At 40.8% G+C, this 27,137-nt stretch overlaps 1 protein-coding gene across 1 annotated transcript in view; it reads right to left on the reverse strand.

Moving 5' to 3' along the window:
* DNAH11 (dynein axonemal heavy chain 11) overlaps positions 1-27,137 on the reverse strand; it is a 312,391-nt gene that overhangs the window by 30,401 nt on the left and 254,853 nt on the right. Inside the window, exons 66-74 of the mRNA XM_040644201.1 lie at positions 25,045-25,249; positions 16,935-17,099; positions 15,110-15,250; positions 11,714-11,884; positions 9,274-9,396; positions 7,855-8,048; positions 6,560-6,708; positions 5,580-5,707; positions 1,311-1,538 (exon numbers count right to left, since the gene is read on the reverse strand). Of these exons, the coding sequence (XP_040500135.1) occupies positions 1,311-1,538; positions 5,580-5,707; positions 6,560-6,708; positions 7,855-8,048; positions 9,274-9,396; positions 11,714-11,884; positions 15,110-15,250; positions 16,935-17,099; positions 25,045-25,249 (1,504 nt within the window). The remainder of the gene's footprint in view (positions 1-1,310; positions 1,539-5,579; positions 5,708-6,559; positions 6,709-7,854; positions 8,049-9,273; positions 9,397-11,713; positions 11,885-15,109; positions 15,251-16,934; positions 17,100-25,044; positions 25,250-27,137) is intronic.

Here is a 27,137-nt window from a genome sequence, read left to right on the forward strand (position 1 = left end):
AAAACATTCAAAGAGATTTCTTGAGTACTTTGTTTATACAGTCTCCCCTGTTTATATACCTGTTTATATAGGCTATAAATTAATTACTTAAGTAGGTAATTAACTGTATTCTTCAAAACTGTAATCGCAGGTGGCCTATTATTATAATTCCTTCATAATGTTGGCTTGAGTATTGGCCCAGAAGATACTAGTGAAGAATGATGATATTTCTAACAGGAGGTTTAATATTTATACCAAACCATTTACATTTCCTCTTCAGGGTCCATACTACTTCTCCTAATAATAATAATACCATTTCCTGGGGTGCCTGGGTGGCTCAGTTGGTGAAACATACTGCTGTCCATCTCGGCTGGGGTCATGATCTCAGGGTCATGAGGTGGAGCCCTGCGTGGGGCTCTGTGCTGGGCATGGAGCCTGCTTAAGATTCTCTCTCCCTCTCCCCCTCCCCCAACCCCTCCCATGTACACTCTCTCTCTCTAAAACAAACAAAATACCGTTTCCCAAGGATGTCTAAGAAATCAGAGGGAATGGCAACTCAGAGAAACAACAACAAAGGAAACTTGTTTGAAAGACTTGATTATGATTCAGATAGTTGGGATAATTTGCACAAGGAGAATAATAATAGGAGTATTTATGTTTGTATTATTTATTTTGCAAGGAAATGAAAGTATAAATAAGGTGGCAACATGGATATACTCGGAGAAGATGATTTAACTTTACTAACATCAAAAGCAGATCTAAAACTGAATATTATACTGGAACTCCTCCTCTGTCATTACTATTGTTGACGTCCTCAGTTAACAGCAACTGGACTAACAGTGGCTTCTTCTCTTCCTGTGGTAAGAGATACTGGTCGGCCATGTTTGTCTTCAATAAGCAGGGTCCTCAGAGAGGGATGTTATTGGTTCTCCTTAAACATGTGGCTGCAGTATTTTTTTTTTTAAGCTTTTATTTATTTGAGAGAGAGAGCATGTGTGTGAGTCCCAGTGAGGCGGATGAAGGGGGGGAGAGAGAATCTTAAGCAGACTCCGTGCCCAGCGCAGAGCCATGGGGCTCCATCTCACGACCCTGAGACCAGGACCTGAGCCGAAACCAAGAGTCAGATGCTTACCCAGAGCATGTGGCTGTAGTTTTAAGGCAAAAGATAGATTTTCTAGTCACTGGAATAGGGAACGACATGGGGATCCTTTCAAGAGATTAAACCACACACTGTGATTTCACCCCGTCCCTCTGCACGAGACGCATGCATAGCTAATGGCCCCGTGGTTTTGTGAGACGACCCTGACTTTGCCAGGCTTCTGCTTTCTTACCTGATCAAAGTTGTAGAGGGCGGCATGCAAATTGGCCAGCATTCCTGTGGGTGGTTCATTAGTAATTTTAATGGAATTTTCCAGGAGTCCTTGAGGGATGATGTGTTCATGTGGTGTAGGTGCAGACTCGGCACTCATGAAAACCCGGTAATCTCTGTGGCCTCCTTGGCTGAATTTTTCGAGGAGTTTCTCCAAGGTTCCTAGCCACTTGGCTACCAAATGGACATTCTGAAAAAAAACCAGTATGGCTTATAATTCTGGTGAAACTGAAGTACATTACTTAAATTATGGAATCACATTTTCCTATATATCAATGTGTAGAAAACTCAGAGAACCAGGATTTAATTTTTCCTGTATTATCACGTTGGGGAGCAAAACAAAGCACCAAAACATGACCACACGTGAACAAGTGTACGGTTCCAAACCACCACAGCTATCTTTGCATATCCAAATCTCCTCCCAACACACTTAGCCACCTGCCAATCACCTCTGAGATGGAGTTCCTGACACTTTTTTTTTTTTTTAAAGATTTTATTTATGTGACAGACAGCCAGCGAAAGAGAGAACACAGCAGGGGAGTGGGAGGGAAAGAAGCAGGCTCCCAGCGGAGGAGCCTGATGTGGGACTCGATCCCGGAACACCGGGATCACGCCCTGAGCCGCAGGCAGATGCTTAACGACTGCGCTACCCAGGCGCCCCGACACTTTTCTTTGTTACAGTTCAAACTCATTTGTGGAGACTTGGCTGGTTAGTTTAATCAAGTGTAAAAACTAAAAGCCAGAAATATACCTCATCACCCACTTCATTGTTTCTGATACCCACCTCGTCTATTCAACGCCTACTCATTGGTATATGAACTCCAAAGGATGTGAGGGCTGAATAGCTAGCCGAAAAAGAAATCACTCTTTGTTAAGATGCTCTGTGGATCCCTGACAGGTTCATTTCTTTAAACCCTAGAACTGTCAAAATCATGAAAGAAACAAATGTCACCACCATCACTTCTTGATTTTCAGTTTTATGATTCACAATTCTCCAACCCTCCAATCCTAAACGCCCATACAGTACATGGTAGTTGGCGTTGTGAGACAGGATGAAGGCCCTACCCTCACATGCTCTCTGGCTCTGGAGACGTCCTTAATATAGTGATTGCAACATCACGCCAGGAATATGTAGTTACTTCCAGCAAAAAAAAAATTTACTATTATAAAAGGTACAAAAACCCAAAGAATAAAGGCAAATAGGGAATGGAATGGTAATGTAGGTATCTCTCTTTGAAACAGTTCTAAGAGGATCTATGCCCATTTATTGTTCACATTATGAGGCTTTTTCTTCCTTTGGCAAATACTGAACATGGGTAGGTGTCATAGCTGAACTGTGTCCCCCCAAATTCAAATGTTGGAAGTCCTAACCCTTAGGACCTCAGAAAGTAATTGTATTTGGAATAGGTCTTTAAAAAGGTAATTAAGAGTAAATGCAACTATTAGAATGGGTCTTAATCCAATACGGCTTGCGTTCTTATAAGAGGAGATTAGGACGGACGGACATACACACAGAGGGGAGACCATGTGAAGACACAGGGAAGAGATAACCATCTACACACCAAGGAGAGAGGCTTCAGAAGAAACCAACCTTACTGACAACTTGATCTCAGACTTTTGGCCTCCAGAACTGTAAGAAATTGAATTTCTGTTGATGAAGCCACCTAATCTGTGATACTTCGGTATAACCCTGGCAACCTTCTACAGTCAAAAAGGGCTCTGAGTTTCCCACCCTCTGTGCTTGCTACTAGGTTATAGTGAAAGTACTTCTTCACCTAACAATGCCACACACACAAGCAAGCAGAAACAACCACAACAATAAAACCTATTTGGCAAGCTCAAATACAACCTCTCTATCTCATGGCCTACGAGACCTTACTCGAGAAGTTTACTTGAAACAAATGTAAGGATATTCTAGGCAGTGACCTTGGAGTCAAGGAACAGAAAAATCTCCAAGGGAGCCATCCCCGAACACAGGCACACTCTGGAGTCCAGCCTGGGAACCATGCTCGAGGGGCTTGGCTTTGACGTTGGCTGGATTCTTGAGCCCACTTGTCCAAGGGCAACAATGCCTGTGCACCATTTTTAGCTAATCCATGTATCTTGGAAACCACCTATTTTGCCTGTGAAAACAGATTTTTTAAATCCATTATGTCAATTCACAAAGCATCTGGTGTACATCTGAGACGCAGATAGGTGCCATCCTGCTACCTATGCACAGGTTTTCTTTGGCGCATGGGCTTCTAATAAGATGCTAACCATCCCCCGAAGGGCTCTATGACCACAGCAGCTGACACTGTGCAGTCCGGTTAAGAGCACAGTGGCACGAGCATACGTGTCACAGGCCTACGCTGATGTAATTTAATGTACGTTACAAACAACATAACAAGTTCCCATTAGGCTGGTCTTCCCTTTATTCAAAGTCCTGTTTCTCTTTTAAATGGCAAAGAGATACTAGAAACCTCCAGAAACTGAGGTCGTCTCTCCTAATTATTCTATGTGTGGCGAGGAATAGCTTAATAGTTATATTCTAAGTTACTGGCTTACTGCAAACAACAAAAACCAAAGGTCTAGGACAGACATCCCGAAGCAGACCCTTCACACGACAACGTCTTTTGAGATTTGTCTTTCATGGTAAAACTTACAAGTTGAAATCTGGGGGCAAACGGGGACTTAGCATTGATAGACAAATAACAACCATTTTACTCGGAATACTACGTTCTCTTGAGGATGACTATACCCCTCCTGCCCTCTCTCCAGTCTGAGCCGCTGGACACACGAGAATTCTCAAAGAACGTTCTTTTGCGGGAAGATCTCAGCATCTACCCAACTGTCACAGCAACGACAGCTGTCTCTGAAAAGAACAACCCCCCACCGTTACCGGTCTGCCTCGGGGAGCTCGGAGGGGAACGCGCGAGCCCGTGTCACCTGCTGAGGGACCAGCTGAGCGGCAGCTGTTGCTCTCCCAGGGGGTTTGGTTCTGCTCGGACTCTGAGCAGCTTCGTCATGAATCCGATTTTATTTTCGCGGAAATGCCGAATGCCTCAACCGTGGATGCTGGAGGCGCTGCCGGAGGCCAGAGCCATTTCTCCGTGTGAGGGTGGCCGCATGAGCTGGCAGGACAAAACACTCCACCTGCTGCCACACAGACCCGAACTCGAGGACCAGCTCTGCCGTGCCGCTGCTGTGTGGCCCCGAGGCTCTCCAGACCGCTCGGAGGCTCCCTTGCTTCATCTTATAACGGGAAGCCCACACCTGCCCCGGCAGCTTTGCCGTAGCCATCAGAGGTGACGTATCCCGTGAAGTGCCTCGTAAGGGGTCTGGCACACACGGGAACCGCTGGGCTCGCCGTGTTGCAGATCAAAAGGCCATGTCCAGCCCTGGTGAAAGAGCTAGCACGTCTTGCTGGGGGAGGAGTCAGTGTGGCTCCCAGATGCCCCCTAAAGCTTGCCTGGGTTCCACTAGCTCCTGGGCTCTTGCTCGAATCCCAGCCAAGACAGCCACTGGGGAGGACACTGGGTCAGAGTCACAGACCCACATCATGCTAGCCCTGGAAGGGATAAAGGGCTTATCTACTCCAATACCCTTAATTTACAAACAAAGGAAATGTAACACAGCTAGTTACGGGTAGAGTCAGAGTTGAATCAGGTAATACATGTAAAAATGCTCTGTCAACTTTAAAGCAACTTGCAGGGCGCCTGGGTGGCTCCGTCCATTAAGCGTCTGCCTTCAGCTCAGGTCATGATCCCAGGGTCCTGGGATTGAGTCCTGCATCAGGCTCCCTGCTCAGTGGGGAACATGTTTCTCCCTCTGCCTGCTGCTCCCCCTGCTTGTGCTCTCTCTCTCCTTCTCTGTCAAATAAATAAAATCTTAAAAAAAAAAGCAACCTGCAAATATGAGATATTATGACAATGGCTTTGGCAATCTATACAAGCCTGTTTGTTTTCAAGCACTCTTAGAATCTTCCAGATATCTGTAGAATAAGGAGGTTCCCTCTAATACTTTTAATTTTAAAGCATAATGGCTAGAAAATCCCTCAAAAGATGATAGCCATCCTTGTCAGCTGAGTCCCTCACACCTTTGGAGGGGTCAGTAGTGCTGAGAGAACCCCAAGGACTCTGCACCTCACCATCTGTCACGAGGAAGGATCATTCCCATTGGCCTGGACCACTCAGCACCGTCCATCCCGTGTGGTCAGTCCCAGTGTTTTCCAAGAAGACGCAATACTCACTTGGAGGATGACCCAGTGTCCTCCTTCGGAAGCTTTCTCCAGGGCCTTTTCTGCCACCGCTTCCTGACCTTGTCCTAAGGACACGTTGTGGAATTTTCCCGAGTCAATCGTAAACCCCAGTCTTTTGCCTGTGGGAACATAAGACATGATAAGAAGAGTGAATCAGGAGAGGTAAGAAGAGTCTGGAATATCGTGTCTCCTGGCCATCTGTGGTTACTGCTGCCACCTTCTAGGTCACTTTCCTGAAGAATCCAAACTCAACTTCTGTCTTTCAACAAGCAGCATTTGGAGCTCTCACCAGCTGCCTCCTGGGGAGCACGAGCAGAGCCTGTGGAAATAAGTTCCTCTGGTTTTATGGTAATGAAGCTTTTGACATTTTGATAGATGGCAAGTATTGTTATGGAGCTGTATTAACTCTTGCAGGAGTAGCAAAGCATTTCCCGCATAAAAAGGAGCAACATGTGGTAGCTATCACATCATTTCTTGAACAAATTGGCTCATTGGGTAAATGCAGGAGCCTCTCACCTTGTGGCCATGCTTGAATCGAGCACAGTCAGGTCACAGCTCTATTAACCTGGTGTTCTCGGAGCAGGCTGTGGGGAATAGTAATCCAAGGCACAAAGGGCCAGGGCCTCGCACAATCGAGCAGGCTGGCTCTAATGACCACTATTTAGTCACAGGGGGCACGAGATTACACTAGAATGGAGAAAATTGCCCTCTGGCCCTTATATAGTCAAAAGGTGGAAAACAGTACAAAAGAAACTTGCATTATGCCAACCAGAGGAATGTTCCGCTTGAACATTTCTCCAGACCACGGTGTTATTAGCCTTAAATTTTCCATATACTCCATCTCCCACAAATGAAAAAGAAAGAAGGAGGGAGAGGGAGGGAGAGAAAGTCACTCGCTGTGAACTGAGAGGAAGGTGGGGTGGGCGCTGGGCGAGAGGGAGGGCGGGAAGGCAAGCCTCCTGGCCCCTCACCAAGGATCTCCAGGTCTTTAAGGGTGTCCACCCCTGGAGACAGGATGAAGAAGATGGGCGTGGCCGGGCTGCTTTCTTCCAATGCTTTAACTAAATCCACTCTGGTCCTCCCCACGTACTTGGCACCGAGTTTTTCCTCCACAAAATTCCTATAAAAAAGGATAATGCCAAAGACATGATCAGTGCTCATGACCTTGAAAAGTGTCACAACTTGGATCAGCTTAAATCACAGGCACAGGAAGGAAGCAAACTACGTTCATTACGTGGGATGGTTTTGCGGAACAATACGAATTCTGCTAGATTTATGTATCAGTGCCCCTGAAATCCCTCCCTGCTTTAGAAGCTCTGAAAATCAGCAGCCTACATTCCATTCTGGGGGCTACTGAGACCCCCCTCTGAGCACCACCAGCTGCCTGCCTATGGCTTTGTATCCCCCAAATCTCCTGCCAGAGCCCCCATTACTTATTAACAGTTCATTAGATTTGCCACAGTGCAATTTTCCGGCCTGCTGGGTTTCTCATGAATATACAAATGCTTTTTGGGGTGTTTCTAATATAGGGAAGCTCAATTAGGCAGGGGTTATTTTCCCGCAGTATCAGATTTAGCAGAAAGTAAGTACTACTAAGCAGAATTAACTTGTAAAGTAGGGCGCACAGAGGCCTCTGCAAGAGGGGACATCAGTTGGACAGAGCGGAGGAAAAGGCTTGAGGTGTGTCACTGCTGTTGAATGAGGAGCAGAGAAGGAAGGAACTTGAGAACTCCTTGGTTGGTGAATTCAAATGAGAACACGACTTGCGTGAATTAAGCAGCATCATTACCATTTAGAAGCCGAAAGGGTAAAGAAAAAGGACACGCGGACCAAGACGCGGACAGGGGTTCCTGCTTTAAATTGCATTGGTTGTAAAGCTATAGGACTATTAGTGTCTCCATGAGAGGAATTCCTTTTTGTTTGATGTGCAAAATCTTCGGAGCCCAAATGCTACCACTAAATAAAAACAGTGGAAATTGCACTGGGATAATGCATGTTCCTGGCCTCTGAACTCTGCTGACACCCACCTCTCTGGCTTGAATATTTGAAGCAAGGTTTTCAGGAAGGACGGGCTCAGCCGGACGACAGACCAGCACACTGGTTAGTGTTTGGCGAGTTTCAGCAACAGCACTCATGACAGTATCAAAATTTCAAGCAGCATCGTGGCTCATCAACAGGGACCACAAATGTCTCCACCAGCTGCTCCTCGCCCCTAAGACTAAGTCTCCTGAGACCAAAGTATTTCCAAAAATGCTAACAGCCCCACCTGAGAGCGTATGTCATTCTGTCGGGGCGCACTGCTCTCAAAATAATCAGCTTCTGTATCACACTTTTCTTCTTCCATTCTTGCGGCAACTTCTCTTTCTCTGGGCACTCGGATTCCGCCCACCTCCTCCACTGCTTGGCTGATCCTTCCACATCTCGGTCTAGGCCTCGAAATTCTTCTAGGAGGGCTACTGCCTGTCATAGCATGGGGCACAGATAGGAAGGGGGTAAACAGCTCAGAGTCTGAGACAGAGACTAGTGGAAGGATCGAGTCCTCTGTGAACATGCTGGGCTGGAGAGTCCTCATTCCTTGCCCGATGTACTCTACACCCTGTCCTGCCCGGCCAAGAGAGGGACCGCTGGGGATTCCTGGAGCTAAACTCCCCAGTTCTCTGGCCTGGTGGGGATCGGTCAAGACGAGGCACTGGCAAGAGACTGGAGGGCTGGAGGAGAGAGACGCAGGGGTATTTCTCCCTCAGCGCCTTCCCTGGGGTGACGTAGGTGGGCAGCGGCTGTGTTCACCCACGGAAGGCCACCGCTCCCACAGCTTGGCTCTCCCCTAACCTCATGTCTCTGCGGTTTCAGGAACTACTCCTTTAGTTTCGTTTCCCATCCCCATTCCTGGCTGATTCCCTTAGTCTTCTTCCCATACATTTCCCATGAAAATACACTCTTTGTTAAGCTTGTTTTTATCACCCCTTTGAATGGGTCATCTGTTTTCTGCTGAGACCCTGACTGATCAACAAGTGGACTTGAATTTATAATTCTACATAAGCTAATAAAAATTCTATTACAAATAAACCTAAATGTACTATAAAAATAAGGGATAATGGTTATTTTCAAGGGACAGAAAATTTCCTCCTTAGAAAAAGAATGCAGCAAACACCATACGTTTGTTAGCATACAACACGCCTCTTTAAGGAATTCCAAAGCCTAGGCCAATAAACTCTTAACAGTGGGATCTCCTGACAGAAAAATGAGGTAAGGATAGGTACCCGGGGTTGATGCATAACTTTTTTATCTACAACATTCCGGTCTGCTTAAGTACTTTATAATTAGAATAAACTACCGTGTTGTTATATAATTAAAAAACTTATTTGAAAAAAGTGGAGAAATATTATAAAAAAGAAAACAAACCTAATTTAGGTAAATTGACAAAAATGCTCATTTCTGTTCCTTGACTTTTACCAAAGTTCCTGCAGAATATACATATTTATTAACTTTTCTTTACTTCCAAATAAGAAATTAATCACTTTATACTTTCGTAATACAAAGATAAACTGAAGAATATCACATTATACAGTATATTTCTACAAACGAAATGGGATACATCACTTGTATTTTTAAAACATTTCTACATTTGCAAGATCTGATATTTGAAATAAGCTTTAGAAAGTGAAAAACCATCTTCCTCCCATACCTTGAGAGCACTCCATGACTGAGTAGTGAGGAAGTCGACAGGACTCGGGTAAGTGTGTTCAACTGTGAATCGAAGCAGGAAATCCAATTCAAGAGGGTCTATCTCTTTCTTTCTCAACAAAATCTTGAGGGTACATAAAATTGAAAAGGGTCATTTAGTTTATAACAAAATCAGGACACAGGAGGTAGTCACCATGTAACAGGATTGAATAGGCAGAACCAAGTCTACAGACAATTCCCATAGATATCTATCTGTTCCGAAGCTAAAATAATAAATCTCAGATTATGCTCATGATCTCAAAACCCTGACTGAAAATCTAGTAACAAATAATTATGAAGACTTTCCCCCCCAGTTTTAACACACGCCTATTAGCAAATTATTTGAAATAAACATCCATCCTTTAGTCTTTTGCTGTTAGATCAAACTTGTCTTAAAACTGGTTACACAAATTGAGAAAGCCTCAGGTGGTAATGGACCAAATTACTAAACAAAAGGTAGAACTAGTATTATAATTTAGTCCTGATACAGAAATCACATCTAATAAACTATGAGATATATGAAAGATTTTTTTTAGAGAGGTGGGGGAGGGGCAGAAGGAGAGGGGGAGAGAGAATTTTGACGCGGGGCTCAGGCTTGAACTCACAATCCTGAGATCATGACCTGAGTTGAAATCAACAGTTGGATGCTTAACTGACTGAGCCACCCAGATGCCCTGAAAGATTTTTCTTAAATGTGAGATTATATTAAGAAAAATAAGAAATTGTTTTATAGATACAACTAAACAAACAGTGTAAACTGAAATAAACTTTAGATATCTGCATTAAAAAACTGATAAGTCCATAGAACATTTTGGGGTAGAAAGGGGGATGAAATATTCCTAACTTTCACATAAAAATTATAATACCATATAAAGTTAAACAGGTAAAATGTTTGAGTTTTATACTATTTTAAAACTTGAGGTATTTTCAAAATGCATTATGGGTGGTAACACATTAAAAGAGTATTTTATTTTACTAATTGATTTTTTCTTAATTCAATTTATTTCAACAAATAATTGCCATATATATATATGAAGCTTTGATTTACAAAAATTGTCAGGATTTGAGGTAAGCTATAATTTATCTCTGGCTTCCAAGGAGAAATTTTTTTTTTTTTTTTTAGACAGAGAGTGTGAGTGGTGGGGGAGTGGTTGGGGGAGGGAGGAGCAGAGGGACGGGGGAGAGAGAGAAAATCTCAAGCAGACTCCCTGCTGAGCACAGAGTCTGACTTGGGGCTCAATTTCACGACCCTGAGATGATGACCTGAGCCGAAATCTAGAGCTGGATGCCTAACGGACTGCATCACCCAGGCACCCCAAGGAGACAGTTTCAAATAGATGATGTGCCTATATGTGTGTACATGTCATATATTCTCAATCCTGGGTTTTTACTGTTAATGAATAATATGTATAAAAACAAAAATTTCATTTTGTAGTGTCTTGCTCCTATATCTCACATACATTATGAAGCACCTACACTTATATGTTCTTAAATAACCCAAAGGAATCTAACAAACACCGAAAATACTGAAAGTAATAGTTTGTCATTGTTAACAACAGGGCGAGGCACTTTGGAGCGTACGACACAGACCAGGCATTGACCTTCCATCAAGATTTGGGTTGATAGAAAAAGTTATACAGCAAACAAACTAATGAAAGGGCAACATGCTTATTTCAGGTAGGCATTCAGTCCTCAACGTTGTCTTCTTATCACGGGCATCTTTATTTAAAAACAATCTTTTGTGGGGGACCTGGGTGGTTCAGTTGGTTAAGCGTCTGACTCTTGATTTTGACTTGGGATGATCTCACGGCTGTGAGATCGAGCCCTGTGTCAGCCTCCCTGCTCAGTGGGGAGTCTGCTAGAGATCCTCTCTCCCTCTCCTTCTGCCCCTCCCCCAGCTCTCTCTCTCTCAAATAAAATCTTAAAAAAATATTCTGAAGTTCATATTAAAAAAAGAAAAAATAAAAGGATAGATCTCACTAAAGGTGGCAGCATGAAGCCTGGAGCTCTTTTACGCATTCACTGGTGTTTAAAGGGACAGAGAGACTCCTAGGACCATCCAGATCTGGACTCATAATTCTGATCTTAAAGAATCTGCCTGGGAGTCCCTGGGAGGCTCTGCACAGGACCTGAGAAGGGAAGAGGTGGTCTCACTAATCTGTTTTTCAAGGTGACAGCTAATGTGGTCACTTAAAGTGCAGACCCACCCAAACCAGAACCTCGGGACCTACTCCAAGGTTGTCACATGTCCAAGTTTACCCTGGGACATTCAAACTTAACTCATGCCACCAAGGGCTTCCAAGGAAGGTGTCATGTCTCCCTTCAGAGGAAGTAAAGCATATAATAAACAGATATATGGGACTTTGGCTCTGGGGATGCTTTCAAGTGACTGATTTCCTTACTTGAAAAGCCATCTGGGACAGGAAGGTGAGCTTGTCCCCTTCAAACAGCGCCCGGCTGGTATAGAGGAAGACGGCGTAGGTGATGTTCTCCATCAGGACTGAGACACGGCCCTGCACGTCCTCTACGGTGTCAGCCTGCTCAATTGCTCTGAGGAACAGCATGTTGAAAGCCTGGGGAATTTGAAGTGACTCGTAAAGGGTGGAAACCAATGCCTGATGTCTAGCTAGCCCCAGACACACGGTAAAAATGTGGAATCACTTTGTAAGTTTACCTTTATACGAAACTGCCAAACTGTTTTCCAAAATGGTTTTACCATTCTGCATTCCCATCAGCAACGTGAGAGTTGCGGTGCTGTAGCTGTGTTAATACTTGTTCCGGCCGGTCCTGTACAACCGTGGCTGTTCTTTCTGGTATGTAATGATACTTCATTCTGCTTTTACTTTGCATTTTTCTGTTGAATACTGAGCAGTTAAAAATGTGCTCATGGGCAGTACATGTAACTTAGCATAGGACAGGTCTGCTCAAATCTTTGAGTTCTTATTGAGTTGTACAAGTTCTTTATATATTCTGGTATAAGTTCATTATTAGATACAGGTATTGGAAGGAGATTTTAATAGTATGTGGCTTGTTTTTTCATTTTCTTAATGTCTTTTGAAGACCACACATTTTTAATTTGATAAGATTCAATTTATCATTTTCTTTCTATTGTTTCCTAAGTAATCTTTGCCTAACCTAAAGCCCAAAGATTCTCTCCCATTTATTTCCCCTAGAAACTTTATAGCTTTGCTTACTTATTTTGAGTTAATTTTGTATAAAGTATGACGTAATGGTTAAGCTTCATTTTTTTCTTTGTGGATATCCTGTTTTCTCAGCACCATTTGTTGTAAAAACTATCCCATCTTCATTATCTTGGTATCACTGCCTCAAATCAATTGATACATACATCTGTGGGACTACCCCTGGACTCTGTGTTATATATGTGTTTTTCTTTAGGCCAATTAGTATAGATTTATAATAAGTCCTGAAATCATGTACTATACATTTTCTAAATTTCTTGTTCTTCTTCAAAATTATTCAGTTATTTTAAATCCTTTGAATTTCTACACAAATTTTAGAACCACCTTGATAACTTCTATTTAAAAAGCCTTCAGAGATTTGACTGAGATAGAATTGAATCTATAGATCAATTGGAAAGAACTGGCATCTTAATAATATTGAGTGTTCTAATCCATAAACATGGTATACCTCTCCATGGTCTAGCTCAACAATGTTTTGTAGCTTTTAGCACATGGATCTTGTTTTGTTAAAATTATCCCTAAGAGTTTTTAATTTTGGAAGCTATTGTAAATAATAAGGAGTTAGTAGTTTTATTTTCCAATTGTTTGTACCTCATATATAAAAACAATCGATTTTGTATATTGACTTTATATCCTGCCATCTTGTTAAAAACTCATTCTTCAAAGTCCTAGTGGCTTTTTTGAGTAGATTTCTTAAGATTTTCTACATACATGATTAGGTCATTTGTGGGGGAAAAAAAAGACACTTTTATTCTTCTTTTTAAATGTCTGTGCCTTTTATTTTATTATTGCACTGGCAATAACCTGCAGGGCAGTTCTGAATAGAAGTGTTGAGAGAAGACATTGTTCCTGATCTTAGGGGAAAGGATTCAATTTTTCAACATTAAGTATAATATTACTGTAGATTTTTGTAGATGCCCTTTTTCACTTTGAGAAGTTACTCTATATTCTTAGTTTGCTCAGTTTTTTTTCTTTTTTTGACCAGGTGTTGAAATTTGTCAGATTCTTTGTCTGCATGAAGTGATCATACGGTTTTTCTCTTTTGTTCTATTCATAAGAAGACTTGCGTTATTTTTTAAATGTTTAACCAGCTTGCATTCCTGGCATAAATTCCACTTGGACATAATATATTGTTCTTTTTGTATGTGGCTGGATTCAATTTGCCAGTCTTTCCTTGAGTAGTTTGGCAACAGTGTTGACGAAGAGGTCTGCTCTGTGGTTTTCTTCTCTTGTAATGTCCTAGTCTGGTTTTCGTATTTGGGTAACGCTGGGTTGATATTACTGATTTAATTTTATTACTCTTTATACACTGTGGTTGTTCCAAAACGCAACCACTCTGTGCTTCTCAGAATTTCTGCACACCAGCTCCATACTACTAGAAACCTGCTAGTTATTCCTGACTCTTTTCATTATTGTCCATACCCAATCCATTTCCAAGGGCTGATTATTCTAGCTTCAAACCACAGGTGAAGTCTATCCACTTTTGAGTCTTCTGTCATCAGTTGTTTGCTTCAAATCTTTCAATGGCTCCTTTTTACAGACAAACTATAACCCCAAATCCCCCACCTGGCAACGAGGTCTCCCATGATCTACATTTTCCCACCTCTCCAGACTCCTGTCTTGTCATCTTCTCCCTCACTCATTAATTACCCTCCAGCCACATAGATTCACTCACCACCTGAAATCCCAAACTCTTTCATGTCCCACATCCTTGTTTTCTCCAAACACTCCATAGGTGGCTAAACTCTATAGGAATCAACTGTAAGTCACTTCCTCTGAGAGGTCTTCCCCGAACTAAAAGTGAAACAGTCTGTCCCATCCTTATTATTCTCTCTCATTGTACTTACCACTTTCATACCCACACACACACTCCTATGTATCTCCACTCATGTCTTTTTTTTTTTTTGAAATTGTACACTCAGCACAACATCTGGCATGATGATTGATCTCAAAAGCTATTTGTTAAAAAACTGAGTGACAGAATGAATGAATACTGCCTACAGGCACAATGATGCAAAGTAAACAGCATGGCCTTTGGGATTACAACCATGAGTTCAAATCCTGCCTTTTATCATTATAATGTGAATTTTTGGGCAATTTATTTAAAATCTGAAGATGTTAGCTTTCTTTTCTTTTCTTTTTCAACAAAACAGGGATACAATAGTATATTAAGATGTTTCAGCCATAAGAATGAACCAAAGTATGAAAATGTCCAGTATGTAACAGAGTGACTTCATGAATATTTGTTCTCAATCTTTCTCCTGCTCTACCAAAACAGTATGAGAAATCTTTATATAAGACACCTACATTTTCGTGAAGAAAGTAAAGGAGCCTCAAGGAGAATTTCCTTATATATAATAAACTCAAGACTCGGTTTAAGAACAAAAACAAATGTATTATGATGCCACATAATTATCTTAAAGCCTTAATGAAAATTATAAATAAAAGTTCCTGAGAAAATGAGGATTTTTTTTTTTTCTCACTAGATCCTTAGGACTCCTAACTGGATATACCGATTGCTTAAAAGTAAATTCTAAGCCTCCAGAAACAAGTTGAACTCACGAAACTTAAATTTTTTCTTAGCCTATTCAGCATTACCTTCAAAGAGAACTGATAGATGGGGTTAATTTTTCTGAGGTCATTAATAAGAAAATAAAGAAGAGATGCTCTCGCTGCCACTGGTCTGTAACATTCTCGGGCCTCATTGATTTTTCTTTCATTTTCTTTAGCTTCAATCACCTGTGGTGAGATCAAACAACGTAAGTAACTTAAAACTTACTCTTCCTATTCTTTATACTTACCCAACTGATGGAAGGGATGTATCTGAAATAAAAAATTATTTGCATTAAAAAAGATAACACGGATGGCATCTATGTGCTTCAGTTTTTCTAAAATGATTAGATTCATACTTTAAACCCCTTTTTTCATAAACAGAGTTTTCAGCGAGAACGGACATAATGCTAGTTGTTTTACACTTACAGATGAAACAAACGTGGTTGGTTTTGGTTTTACAGAATTTGTTCTGAGTAATGTCACCTTCCCCTGCGTCCTCTCTCTTTTTCAGGTTTAATAACCCAGCTATATCACCTCTCAGGGATAGCTCTTAAAAGTCTGCTGGGTCAATTCAATGCCGATAACTTTATTAGTCAACAAGGTATACAAAAGCAGCCAAGGTCAATAATATATCCAATAGCCACGCTTACTAAAAAGCCTTTATATCGAGACTCTCCTGACTGTCTGACTTTGTACCACATGATCCATATGCTCATATATTTCCATTTAGTTGACCTTAATGCATTAGCCCCTGGGTACATTCAGAGAGATAATGAAAACAACAATAATACCGCCACCACTCATCAACCAACAGACTCATTTTTACTCAAGGCTCAAATATCTTTTTTTTTTTTTTTTTTGAAATCTAGGACTACTGCTTGTCCCTACAGCTTTTAAAGATAACTTGTGTATAAAAGGAAATAAAATGTAGAACAGAGGGGTGAATCCCTACATAGCAATATACTAAGAAGATAGGAAGAGACATTTTAAGAGACAATTAGAAGCTAACTTCAAAGCTAAGACCTAATTTACTTAATTGCCCCAATCTTTACCATCTTAGGAGCTACCTAGAATTCATTTACTTAAAAGGATAGAGTAATTTGGGATTCCATTTCTTAGCTTAAATTAAGACAAACATATAGGATGTGTGGTGACACAGCCTCAATGGGGTAATTAATAGATTACTTAGTAATGAGGATATTCCAGAAAGGAAGTAAGGTTCCTCTCTTTCTGAAACAATGGAATTTTAAAGTTCATGGACACTTGTGTGAGTCCAAAGTACACATCATGCGTAAGGCATATTGGGACATATATGCTGGACATTCAGGAGGAAATCTACTCAATAAAAATTTTTACTGGCATTCAGGAAACATCATTGTTTCCCAGGGTGAATAATGCATCTGGGTACAGCAGGAGACTGTCCCTGGCTCAGTCTCCCCCCACTGAAGGCCTGTAAACAAAACGTCAGCTCTAAATATTTCTCTAAAAGGCACAACAGACGGGGAAGCCTGTGGTGGGACTGTAGGGTGTCAGTCGGCCAGAGCTGGACGCTAAGCCTTTTTAGATTTTAGACCATATAAGCCAGCAGGCTCCAATTTTCTTCTGATTTGGGCACTCAGAAAAAATAATAGCCTGACAGAGTCTCATGTGACTGAATGGATCTTTGCTGAATTAGGACAACCACAGGTTCCACCACGTCTGTCTCCATGCAGAGCCCTACACATTTTTAAGGGTAGTTTATTAAATGACCTGTAATCCACAACAAGTCAGGGCTCTTAGAGAAGCTGTCAAGTTTGATTACATTTTTATGCCAACCACTTGATTCGAAAGGAGCGCTGTGGCCCTCCGGGTGTCCTTTGCGCCTTCTTACCTTGCGCTCTATCTCTGCTGCGGTTGCTTTTGTCATCTCTAGTCTCTCCACCAGCTCGGTGTCATCTAGAAAGCTCCCCTCTGCTGCAGAAAGGCGCAGAAGGAGGTCGTCCTCCAGATACTTCAGCTCGATCTTAAAGTCATTTTGGTGCTTTGTCAAAACCAACTAACATAAACCAGGAAAAGTGTGAGAAATGGTGGTTCAATGCATGTTTGTAAGCAGTCTCTTTAATCACTGATTGCACGGAATCATATATAGTAAAACACACTGAAAATTAAAAACATACTCATCATCATCTTTAAAAAGTTTTTTAAAAATAAGTCAGAAAATATGTTAAGAACTGGTTGCAAGCCAGGGTCCAGAGAATGAATATTTGTCATAATCATTTAACATCGGGAACCGACAGGAAGAATCTGTTCTATAGGAAGGAACTTCTGGTTTCTGCTTTGTATCTACAGAGTTAGAAGTCATCATTTCCATCCTCACAACAGAAAAAAGTGAATCCTCAACTCTTCTTACATCTGTTAAAGAACTGAGGTCATAGGGCCAACTGCTACTCTCAACACCAGAGAGGTGGGTGAATACAGACCATCACAGCTGCTGGCAAACATTCACAGTAGCCACTGGCTAATTGCTGGAGGCAGAGCTTGAGGGTTAAAAACCTCTGGGGGCCCAGTCTTAGGAAGCCCTTCATACTTTTGTGAATTAACGTCTAGGACACTTACTAGGTTCTCACAGCAAAGATCAGGGGGAAAAAAAAAAAAAAACTCTTGCATTGGGCAGTGGAAGGGGGAAAACAACCATTTTGAAACATGTCCAGAGGAAAGCAACCATTTAAAATATGCAAGAGCTTTCTGTTCTCTTAACGAATGCTGCCCTCAAGGGAAATTATATTGTCAGAGCCTTACCTGACCTTAAGCAGGGGGATGACTGGGTAACTCAGCCTCCCCTAGATGTCCTTTCTCACATAGGGAAGATAAAAATAAATGATAAACTCTCCTGAAGTTCAAACCCCAGTAACTCAGGCCTATTAGAAAACCCTGAGATTTAATGATAGGACCATAGAAAACCTCCATCCAAAATACCTTACCATCCTACCACATCAACAGACTCCAGTATGATAACACTGGATTACAACAGAGAGTGCAAGGTACTGACTCTATTTAAGAAGGAGCTTCTAAGGAAGTCCAAAGACAAAGAGAGACAAAAACAGGGGTCTGGGAGGAAAGTGAAGCCTATACCACTTACCAGCTCCAGCAAACATGACACGCAGCCTAACTCCTAGCCACATAAGCATAAAACCTAACACTATCTATTTACCTCACTTCAAATTATCTAATACATCATATCCAGCTTTCAACAAAAAAGTACAAGGCACCCTGAAAGACAACACAGTCTGAAGAGATAAAGCAAAGCTCAGAACAAGACTCAGGAATGGCAGAGGTTTTGAAATTACCAGACTGGGAATTAAAATTAACTATGCTTAGTGTGCTAAGGGGCTCTAATAAAGTGGAAAACATGCAAGACTATATGGACAATTTAGGTAGAGAGACGGAAACTCTAAGAAAGGAAATGCTAGAAAGAAACACTATGAGGGAAATGAAGGATGACTTTGATGGGCTCCTTAGTAGGCTGCACACAATCAAGGGAATCCTCGGTCAACCCGAAGATAAGTCGCCGGAAACCTTTCAAAGTGAAAAGGAAAGAGAAAAGGAATGGGAAAGAAAGGGAAAGAATATCCAATAAATGTGGGAAAATTACAAAAAGTTTAACAGACACATCATGCGAATACCTGAAGGAGAAAAAGGAGAAGAAACATTGGATTTAATAATGGCTAAGAATTTTCCAAAATTAATGACATTCACCAAACCACAGATCCAGGAAGCTCACAGCATACTAAGCAGAGTAAGAAACAAACAAACAAACAACACACCTAAACATATCATATTCAACCTGCGGAAAATCAAATACAAAGAAAAGATCTTAGAAAAAGCTACAAGGAAAAAACAACAACAACAACAACCCACCTCACCCATAGAAGAAAGAGGACAAGAATGACACAGAACTTTTGGGAAACCAAGCAAGCAAGTAAAGAGTAACCATTTAAAATACTGAAGAAACAAACCAACAGTCTAGGATTCTATATCTTACCAAATCACTCCCCAAAAATGAAGTAAAAATAAAGACTCTTTCAGACACACAAAAACTGAAGGATTCTGTCACCAGGAGTTGTGTCTTATAAGAAATGTTAAGATTTTTTGTCACAGAGGAGAAAAAAATGATATAGGTCAGAAACTCAGATCTCCATAAAGAAAGGAAGAATGTCAGAGAAAGAATAAACACAGGTAACAATTTCTTACTCTTGACAGAACTGTTCAAAGTAATACAGACAACAATGCATGCAGATTATAACTTACGATAAATGAAATGAATGACAATAACGTTATAAGAAACCGGAAGGAGGAAATGAGAAAGCTTTTAAAAGATAACCCACACCCCAGGAAGCAGTATAATAATGTGACTTGAAAGTGGACTTAGGTTACTTGTAAATGTATATAGTAAATGCTGAAGAAACCACTACATGTTTTTAAAAATAAGTATAACGTGTATGCTGAGAGAGGACAGGCAATAGAATCCTATAAAATGCTCAGTTAAAACCAGAGAAAGCCTAAAGAAAGAAAAGGAAAAAAAAAGAGTAAGGAGGAGTGCAGTAAATAAAAAAAACGATGACAAACATGGTAGATTTTAATCCAACTGCATCAACAATGATCTCTTTGTGAATTTTCTAAACACATCAGTTAAAAAGATGGACACTGACACAGTGGATACAAAAACAAACAAACAAAAAACAAACAACCCCCCCCAAAACAAACAAAAAAAACCAAGACGCAACTGTCTGTTGTCTACAAGAAATCTACTTTCTCAAAGGCAAAGGGATGGAGAAAGATATACCATGTAACACTAAACAAAAGAAAGCTGAAGCAACTATATTAATTTCAGACAAAGCAGAGATGAAAACAAGGAAAGTTATCAGAAGCAAAAAGGGGAATTGCATAATGACAAGGGGGTCAATTATCTAAGAAAATTTAAGAATCCATAATGAGCATGTCTCTGACAACAGAGTGTCAAAATACATGGGGGCAGAAACGGATAAAACTGGAAGAAGCAGACAAAGGCACAGGGCTGGAGAATTCAAAACTATCTACAGTTAATACATCCAGTGGGCAGACTCAGGACGATACAGTTGAACCAAACAGGACAATCACTGAATGTAACTGACATGTACGGAATACTTTCTCAATTAATAGCAGAGTATGCATTTTTTTCAAGCTCACATAGAATACTCACAAGATAAACCAAAGTCTGGGCCAGAAAACACACCTGAAAAAGTTAAAAAAAAACCCAGAAATACAAAGTATGCTTTCAAATCACAATGAAATTAAAGAAGGAATTGCTAATGGAAAGACAGCTGGAAAAATCCCTAAATATTGGGAGATTAAACAACACACTACTAAGTAACATATCGGTGCAAGAAAAAATCTCAAGAGAAATGATAAATATATTGAAATAAACAAAAATGAAAGTACAACTTAACAAAATGTGTGAGATGTAGCAAAAGCAGTGCTTGGAGGAAAATTTATAGCATTGAACACATGTATTAGAAAAGGAGGAAGATTCTAAAATTAATTATCTAAGCGTTCACCCTGAGAAACTAGTGAAAGAAGAGCAATATAAACAAAGAGCAAGGAAATGAAAATAAACAATAAAAATTAGAGCAGAAATCAATAAAATATAAAACAGGAAACCAATGCGGAAAAAATCATCAACCAAACATCGTTTCTATACAAAAATCAATACAATGTATAACCCTGTAGTTAGGCCAATCAAGACAAAAAAAAAAAAAAAAGGGAGAAAGCACAAATTACAATGTTAGTAATTTAAGAAGGGCCATCACTATTGATTCTGAGTTAAAGGACAATAAAAGACTATGATGAACAATGGTATGCCCATTAATTTGATAATTTAGATGCAGTAGACCAATTCCTTGAAAGACACATCTACCAAAAACTCATACAAGGAAAACTACATAATCTGAATAGGCCTACGTCTAATTAAAAAATTGAATTGACAATAATCTTCCAAAAAAGAAAGCAACTGGCCCAGATGATTTTGCTGATGAGTTTGCCAAAGGTTTAAAGAAGAAATGCTATCAATTCTCTACAACTTCTTCCAGAAAATAGAAGCAAAGGGACTACTTCCTAATCAATTTTATGAGGTCAGCATTAGCTTAATATCAAAACCAGATAAAGCCATTACAGAAAAATCCCAAAACTATATACCGATATCTTTCATGAGCATAGATATAAAAATCCTCAAAATACGAGCAAATAAAATCAAACACATGTGTGAAAATAATTATATACCATACTAAGTAGGATTTATTCCAAGTATGCAAGTCTGATTCAACATTGACAAGTAATGTAATTCATCTCATCAAAAGGCTGAAGAAAAAGCTTATGATATACCAATAGATGAAGAAAAAACATCTGAAAAAATCTAACATTCATTTATGATAAGAACTCTCAGCAAACTAGAAATATAGGAGAACTTCAACTTGATAGAGAACATCTGAAAATGAAACGTCTAGCTAATATCCCACTTAATGGTGAAAAGCTACATGCTTTCCCCCCAAAACTGGAAATACGACATGAATATTTCCTTTCACCACTTCTATTCAACACTGTACTGGAAGTCTTAATGAATGTGGCAAGACAGGAAACATAAATAAAAGGTACACAGAAAGGGAAGGCAGAAATACAGAGTCTTTGTTCACATATGGCATGGTTGTCTTTATAGAAATTCCTGAAGAATCAACAAAAGGACTCCTAACTAATAAGAGATCATAACAAAGCTGCAAGATACAAGGTTAATATACAAAATTCAATTGCTTTTCTATACACTAGCAATGAACAAATGGAATTTGATATTTATAGTACATTTACATTAGCACCAAAAAACTGAAGTGCTTAGGTGTAAATCTAAGAAACTATATTGAAGGTTTATACGAAGAATTCTACCACATTCTGATAAAAGCAATCAAAGATCTTAAAATGTAGAAAGAATCCATATTCATGACAGGAAAACTCAGCACTGTTAAGGTATCACATCTTCCTTTCTGTGATTCAACATGCTGCCAATCAAAATTCCAGCACGTTATTTTGCAAATATTGACAACCTGATCCTAGAGTTTACATGGAAAGGCTTAAGATCCAGAATAGCCAACAGTCGGCGTACAGAAGAAGTTGAAAGGTTGACAAAATCCAACTCAAAGCCTGGCTATAAAGCTCCCACAAATAAGAAAGGTACAGTATTCACAAAATAGACGATAGATCCACTTTCACCATAATCAAAAGTTTTTTTTTCCAAAGATTTTATTTATTTATTTGACAGAGACAGAGACAGCCAGCGAGAGGGAACACGAGCAGGGGGAGTGGGAGAGGAAGAAGCAGGCTCATAGCGGAGGAGCCTGATGTGGGGCTCGATCCCATAACGCCGGGATCACGCCCTGAGCTGAAGGCAGACGCTTAACCGCTGTGCCACCCAGGCGCCCCCATAATCAAAAGTTTTTATACTTCAGAAGACACCATCAACAAAGTGAAGGCAACCCACAGAATGGGAGAAAATATTTGTAATATTATATGTCCAATAAGAGTATAACACTCAAAATATGTAAAGAACTCCTACAACAATAAAAATAACCCAATTTTTAAAATGGGCAAAGGATTTGAAACAGCTGTTTCTCTAAAGATGACATATAAAAGGCCAATAAATATATAAAAAGATGCTTAAACTCATTAGTCTGGAGGGAAAAGAAAATAAAACCATAGTGAGATACCGCTTCATACCCACTACTATGGCTATTATCAAAAAGAGAGACAAGTATTGGTGAGGATGTGAAGAAATGGGTCCTTTCTACACAGTTGGTAGAAATGTAAAATGGTGCAGTTGCTTTGAAAACAGTCCGGCAGTTCCTCAAATATTAAACACAGAGTTACTGTATGACCCAGCAATTCTGCTCCTAGCTACATACCGAAGAGAAATGAAAAATATATGTCCACGCAACTTACAGTGAACATCCAGAGAAGCACTGAACGTCACAGCCAAAAAGGAGGAATGACCTGAATGTCCATCAACTGATGAGGGCATAAGTGAAATAAGGTATGTAATATTTCAAAGAGAATATTATTCAGCCCTAAAAAATGAAGAACTGATACATGCTACAATATGGATGCGCCTTAAAAACATTATGCTAAGTGAGAGAAGCCAGGTACAAAGGCCAGATATTTTAAGATTCCATTTATATGATATGTCCAGAACAGGCAAATCTAAAGGGATAGAAAGTAGATTAATGATTGCTAGGAGCTCAGTGGGCCCGGACGCTGGAGAGTAATAGCCAATAAGCATGGATTTTCTTTTAGAGGTGCTTGCTGAAAATGTTGTAAAATTGATACTTTGTGAATGACCTAAAAACACTGAATTATACAACAAAAAGGGTATGTGAATGATATCCCAAACTTATAAAAAAACAGGGAGAAATATTACTATGTCTTAATGAACGACGATGAAAGGACATGTTTTACTAAAGCAGAACAGTATTTTAAATAAATTTTATTTTTATATTGCAAAAAGGAAGGATAACATTAGGAGAAACTGAGGTTGGGTTAGTGATGTAGGGGAGCTCTGTAGTACCTTGCAATTTCTCTGTAAATAAATCTGAAATTACTCCAGAGTAAGTTAACATTTATTTTAAAAGCTTGCTTCAGATAAAAAAAATAGGGGGAGAGAGGCAAAATGTTGCTAATTACTGAAGCTAAATGATGATCGCATGGAAACTTAGAACTATTTAACGTTCCTATGTTTGAAAAATTTCTCTATCAAAAATAAAACCAAAAATATTAACTGAACTGTTAAGGCTTCTGGAAAAAAGAAAAACACGTGTACATAAATTACCACAAGACTATTTTCTTATATGGTCATATGGTGTTTCAAATATGGACACGTTCCCTGTCCAACTTGGCAGTGATGTACCGAGCAGCCTGCGGTCCTCTAAACCCTGGCCGTGGACCACTCATCGCTGGCAGCTTGCGATGCCACCGCATGGGAGCGTGCCCGCGAGGAGACCGGAGGGCACCGTGCCCACTCGCACTCCGCCTCCATCCCAGGGCTGTCTCTGCCCCGCTTGCGGACTGGTGGCAGAGGTAAATCCAAGGGAAAGCCATCTCCAGTGGACTCTGAACATGCCTCAGAGTCCCTTGCAGGGCCAGGTAACACAGGCTGCTGGGCCTGCCCCCAGAAGGTCACATTTAGCGGGATCTGGTCTGTGGCCCAAGATTTTGCATTTAAGGTTCCCAGCTGATGGTGATGTGCTAGGAACCACCATCCGAGAACGACTGGTTTAGATCAGGAGTGTTGAACACTTTCCATTAAAGGCGAGATGGTCAGTATTTTTGGTTTTGCAGGCCATACAATCCCTGCGGCAACTCATCCCTGTCAGTGACTTCCTTCTACATTTTCAGGCTTCCTCTGTTGTTTGGGGGGCTTTTCTCGTGTGTGTGTGTTTGTATTCAAACCTCATTTTAATTATTTTTTTTTTAATCATTGTACTTAAAGTCATACATTTTCCTTTAAATGCTAGCCATCACCAGCTATGAGCCCCTGAAGTTTTCCAGTCTTATTCCTTATTCCAATACTCTTTTTTATTCTTTTGCCTTGGTGGACTCAGACTATTATCACTGAACCTACCAGGACATATTCCTCCTTCTCTGCTTCTGTTTTCCATGACTCCCATGTCTCCTTGCTTGTCCTTGTCACCTCCATCAAACCACACCTAGAGCTAGCCCATCTCCTACGGGGGCACAAGGCTAACGACCCGCTTTCAGAGGAGTGCCCCTGAATTGTTAACTGTTCACATACATGCTCGTTTTTCTCAATTAGATTGTAAACCCCAGGGGTGGGCAAGAATCCTATCTTATACTCCTGGGTCTAAGCACTCTAACTTGGGCAAAGCAGATACTGAGTAAGGGTTGATGGCAGATTTCGTAATTTTTACCTTAAGTTTCTCCAGATCTGGCCTTTCGATACTGACCACCTCTGCCAGGAGCTGGGCTTCTAGACCATCTTCTGTGACCGTGAAATTGAGGAGGGTTGTCTGAGCTTGCAATTCCGGCTTATAGTGAGGATTTGCCAGCTTTGTGTGAAGGATAAGGCGAAAGTTCTTGTTAAATTCACATTCTTTGTCTCCAATCCTGATGTATCTAAAGGAGGCACAGCACAAACATTCAGGAGATTCCCACGAGCCATAAATGGTATTTAGGCAGCATTCCATTTCCTCTATTCTGATGATGTATCTAGGCTGTAAGACCAGGTAATTCAGGATTTTTCAGCTACTCTGTCTCCCTAAAGTACAGAAGAAATAGGAATTATCCACTAAACTTCCATAGGATTGTTTACATGCAAAATGGTGATAACGGGTACTCATCCTGTAATGTCACCATAACAAGAAAATGTAACACTTCATATGAAAGTACAAACATTAGCTTCTATTATACTTCCTATGATTTACCTTCTATTAAGCATTGTTATTTTTTATTTTTTTAAGATTTTATTTATTTATTTGTCAGAAAGAGAGAGCGCAAGCAGGGGGAACGGCAGGCAGAGGGAGAAGCAGGCTTCCTGCTGAGCAGGGAGCCCAATGTGGGACTGGATCCCAGGACCCTGGGATCCTGACCTGAGCCGAAGGCAGACGCTTAACCGACTGAGCCACCCAGTCTCCCCGAAACATTGCTTTTCTGAAAGGATGAGTATGTGTTTGCATATATTTGTGTGTGTATTAAGTGTATATACACTTAAAATTCATATACATGTTAAAAACACACATACACTTTAAATCACCACTTCCGTATTTTTGGTACTGCCTCACAAGCAAAGTTCAAGCAGCCTCCTGTGTGGAATGCATGGCGGTGAGATCTCGACAACCATGCTTCTGTCCTATATCCCTATACCCTCGGTCACAGGGACGAGAAGTGGACACTTCAAAATACTCTAATCTGAGTGAGTTTTCCTGGGGCTTGGGATCGGAACAAGGAGATGGGAGAGCTGGAAATGGAACGTTTAGGCTCATGCTGACGTCACCCTTTTCTCCTGGTAAGCCACGCAGCAGAGAAAGACATTCCTGATTTCCCCAGAGAAGTCAACCAATATTGAGGGTGAAGAGTCATACAAAGGGAGCAGGTTCTGGACATTAAGGGCTTCCAGGTCCCAGGTTCCTTGAAGCCTGGCTGCCTTTTTAACACAGTTGCTATGACGCCCTGCGGCCTTGTGACACGGGCTTTGCTTGGCTTAACCTGGATGGAGGTGGTTTCTGTACTGCAGGCAAAGCTCTGAGTGAATGCAGCCTGGGGGGGAGGGCCTGATTGTTTTCTACCTCAGATACTGGGTCTGACTTGTAAGGACCTCATCACCCAGGCTCTGTTGCCCTCTGGGTTCTGGAAGGACTTTGGCCAATGAAAGCACTAGCAAGATGAGGCAGTCCAGGAGAGGGAGGTCAAGGCAGATCCTCCCTGCCTCAGGGCCATGGTCTGGTGGAGGCTGTGTCCTGCCATGACCATATTCCAGGTTCGGGACGGGCCCTTCCCACAGCTCCACTCACAGGACCAAGTAACACCTTAGGGCCTAGAGGTGGTAATGGCTTCCTGCTGTTGGAAATCCTTGGTTGCCTGGAGTCTTCTCCTGGGTTCCTTTACACTTCCCTCTGAACGTTCTTTCTGTCAACACTCTGTTAATTCTATTAAAAAAATGTCCAGCCTCCTTTGTGGTCTTTTTTTTTTTTTCTTTTTTCTGCCAGGAACCTGCTATGAGGATTCGTTAGAGGGGTTTTTAAATTCATGCAACAGACAAATGACAAATACTGAAATTTTTCAAACTCTTCCATCAAAGAGGTCTGAACTGCACAGGAGGAAAAGTACATGTAAAAAGCCCAGGAGTGAACCTGAGACAAAGCATCTTCTCAGTCTCCTATTTTATATTAAATATAAACTTTTGCATTCTTCCACAGTCAGTGTATAAGGTATTTTAATTGTAGAGGTATCCTAATGATGACAGAATGTTCTCCAAAGGCCATATGATTTTTCAGGTAAATACAGT

This window comes from Ursus maritimus, unplaced genomic scaffold (genome assembly GCF_017311325.1).
Source record: "Ursus maritimus isolate PB19 unplaced genomic scaffold, ASM1731132v1 scaffold_3, whole genome shotgun sequence".
NCBI lineage: Eukaryota > Metazoa > Chordata > Mammalia > Carnivora > Ursidae > Ursus > Ursus maritimus.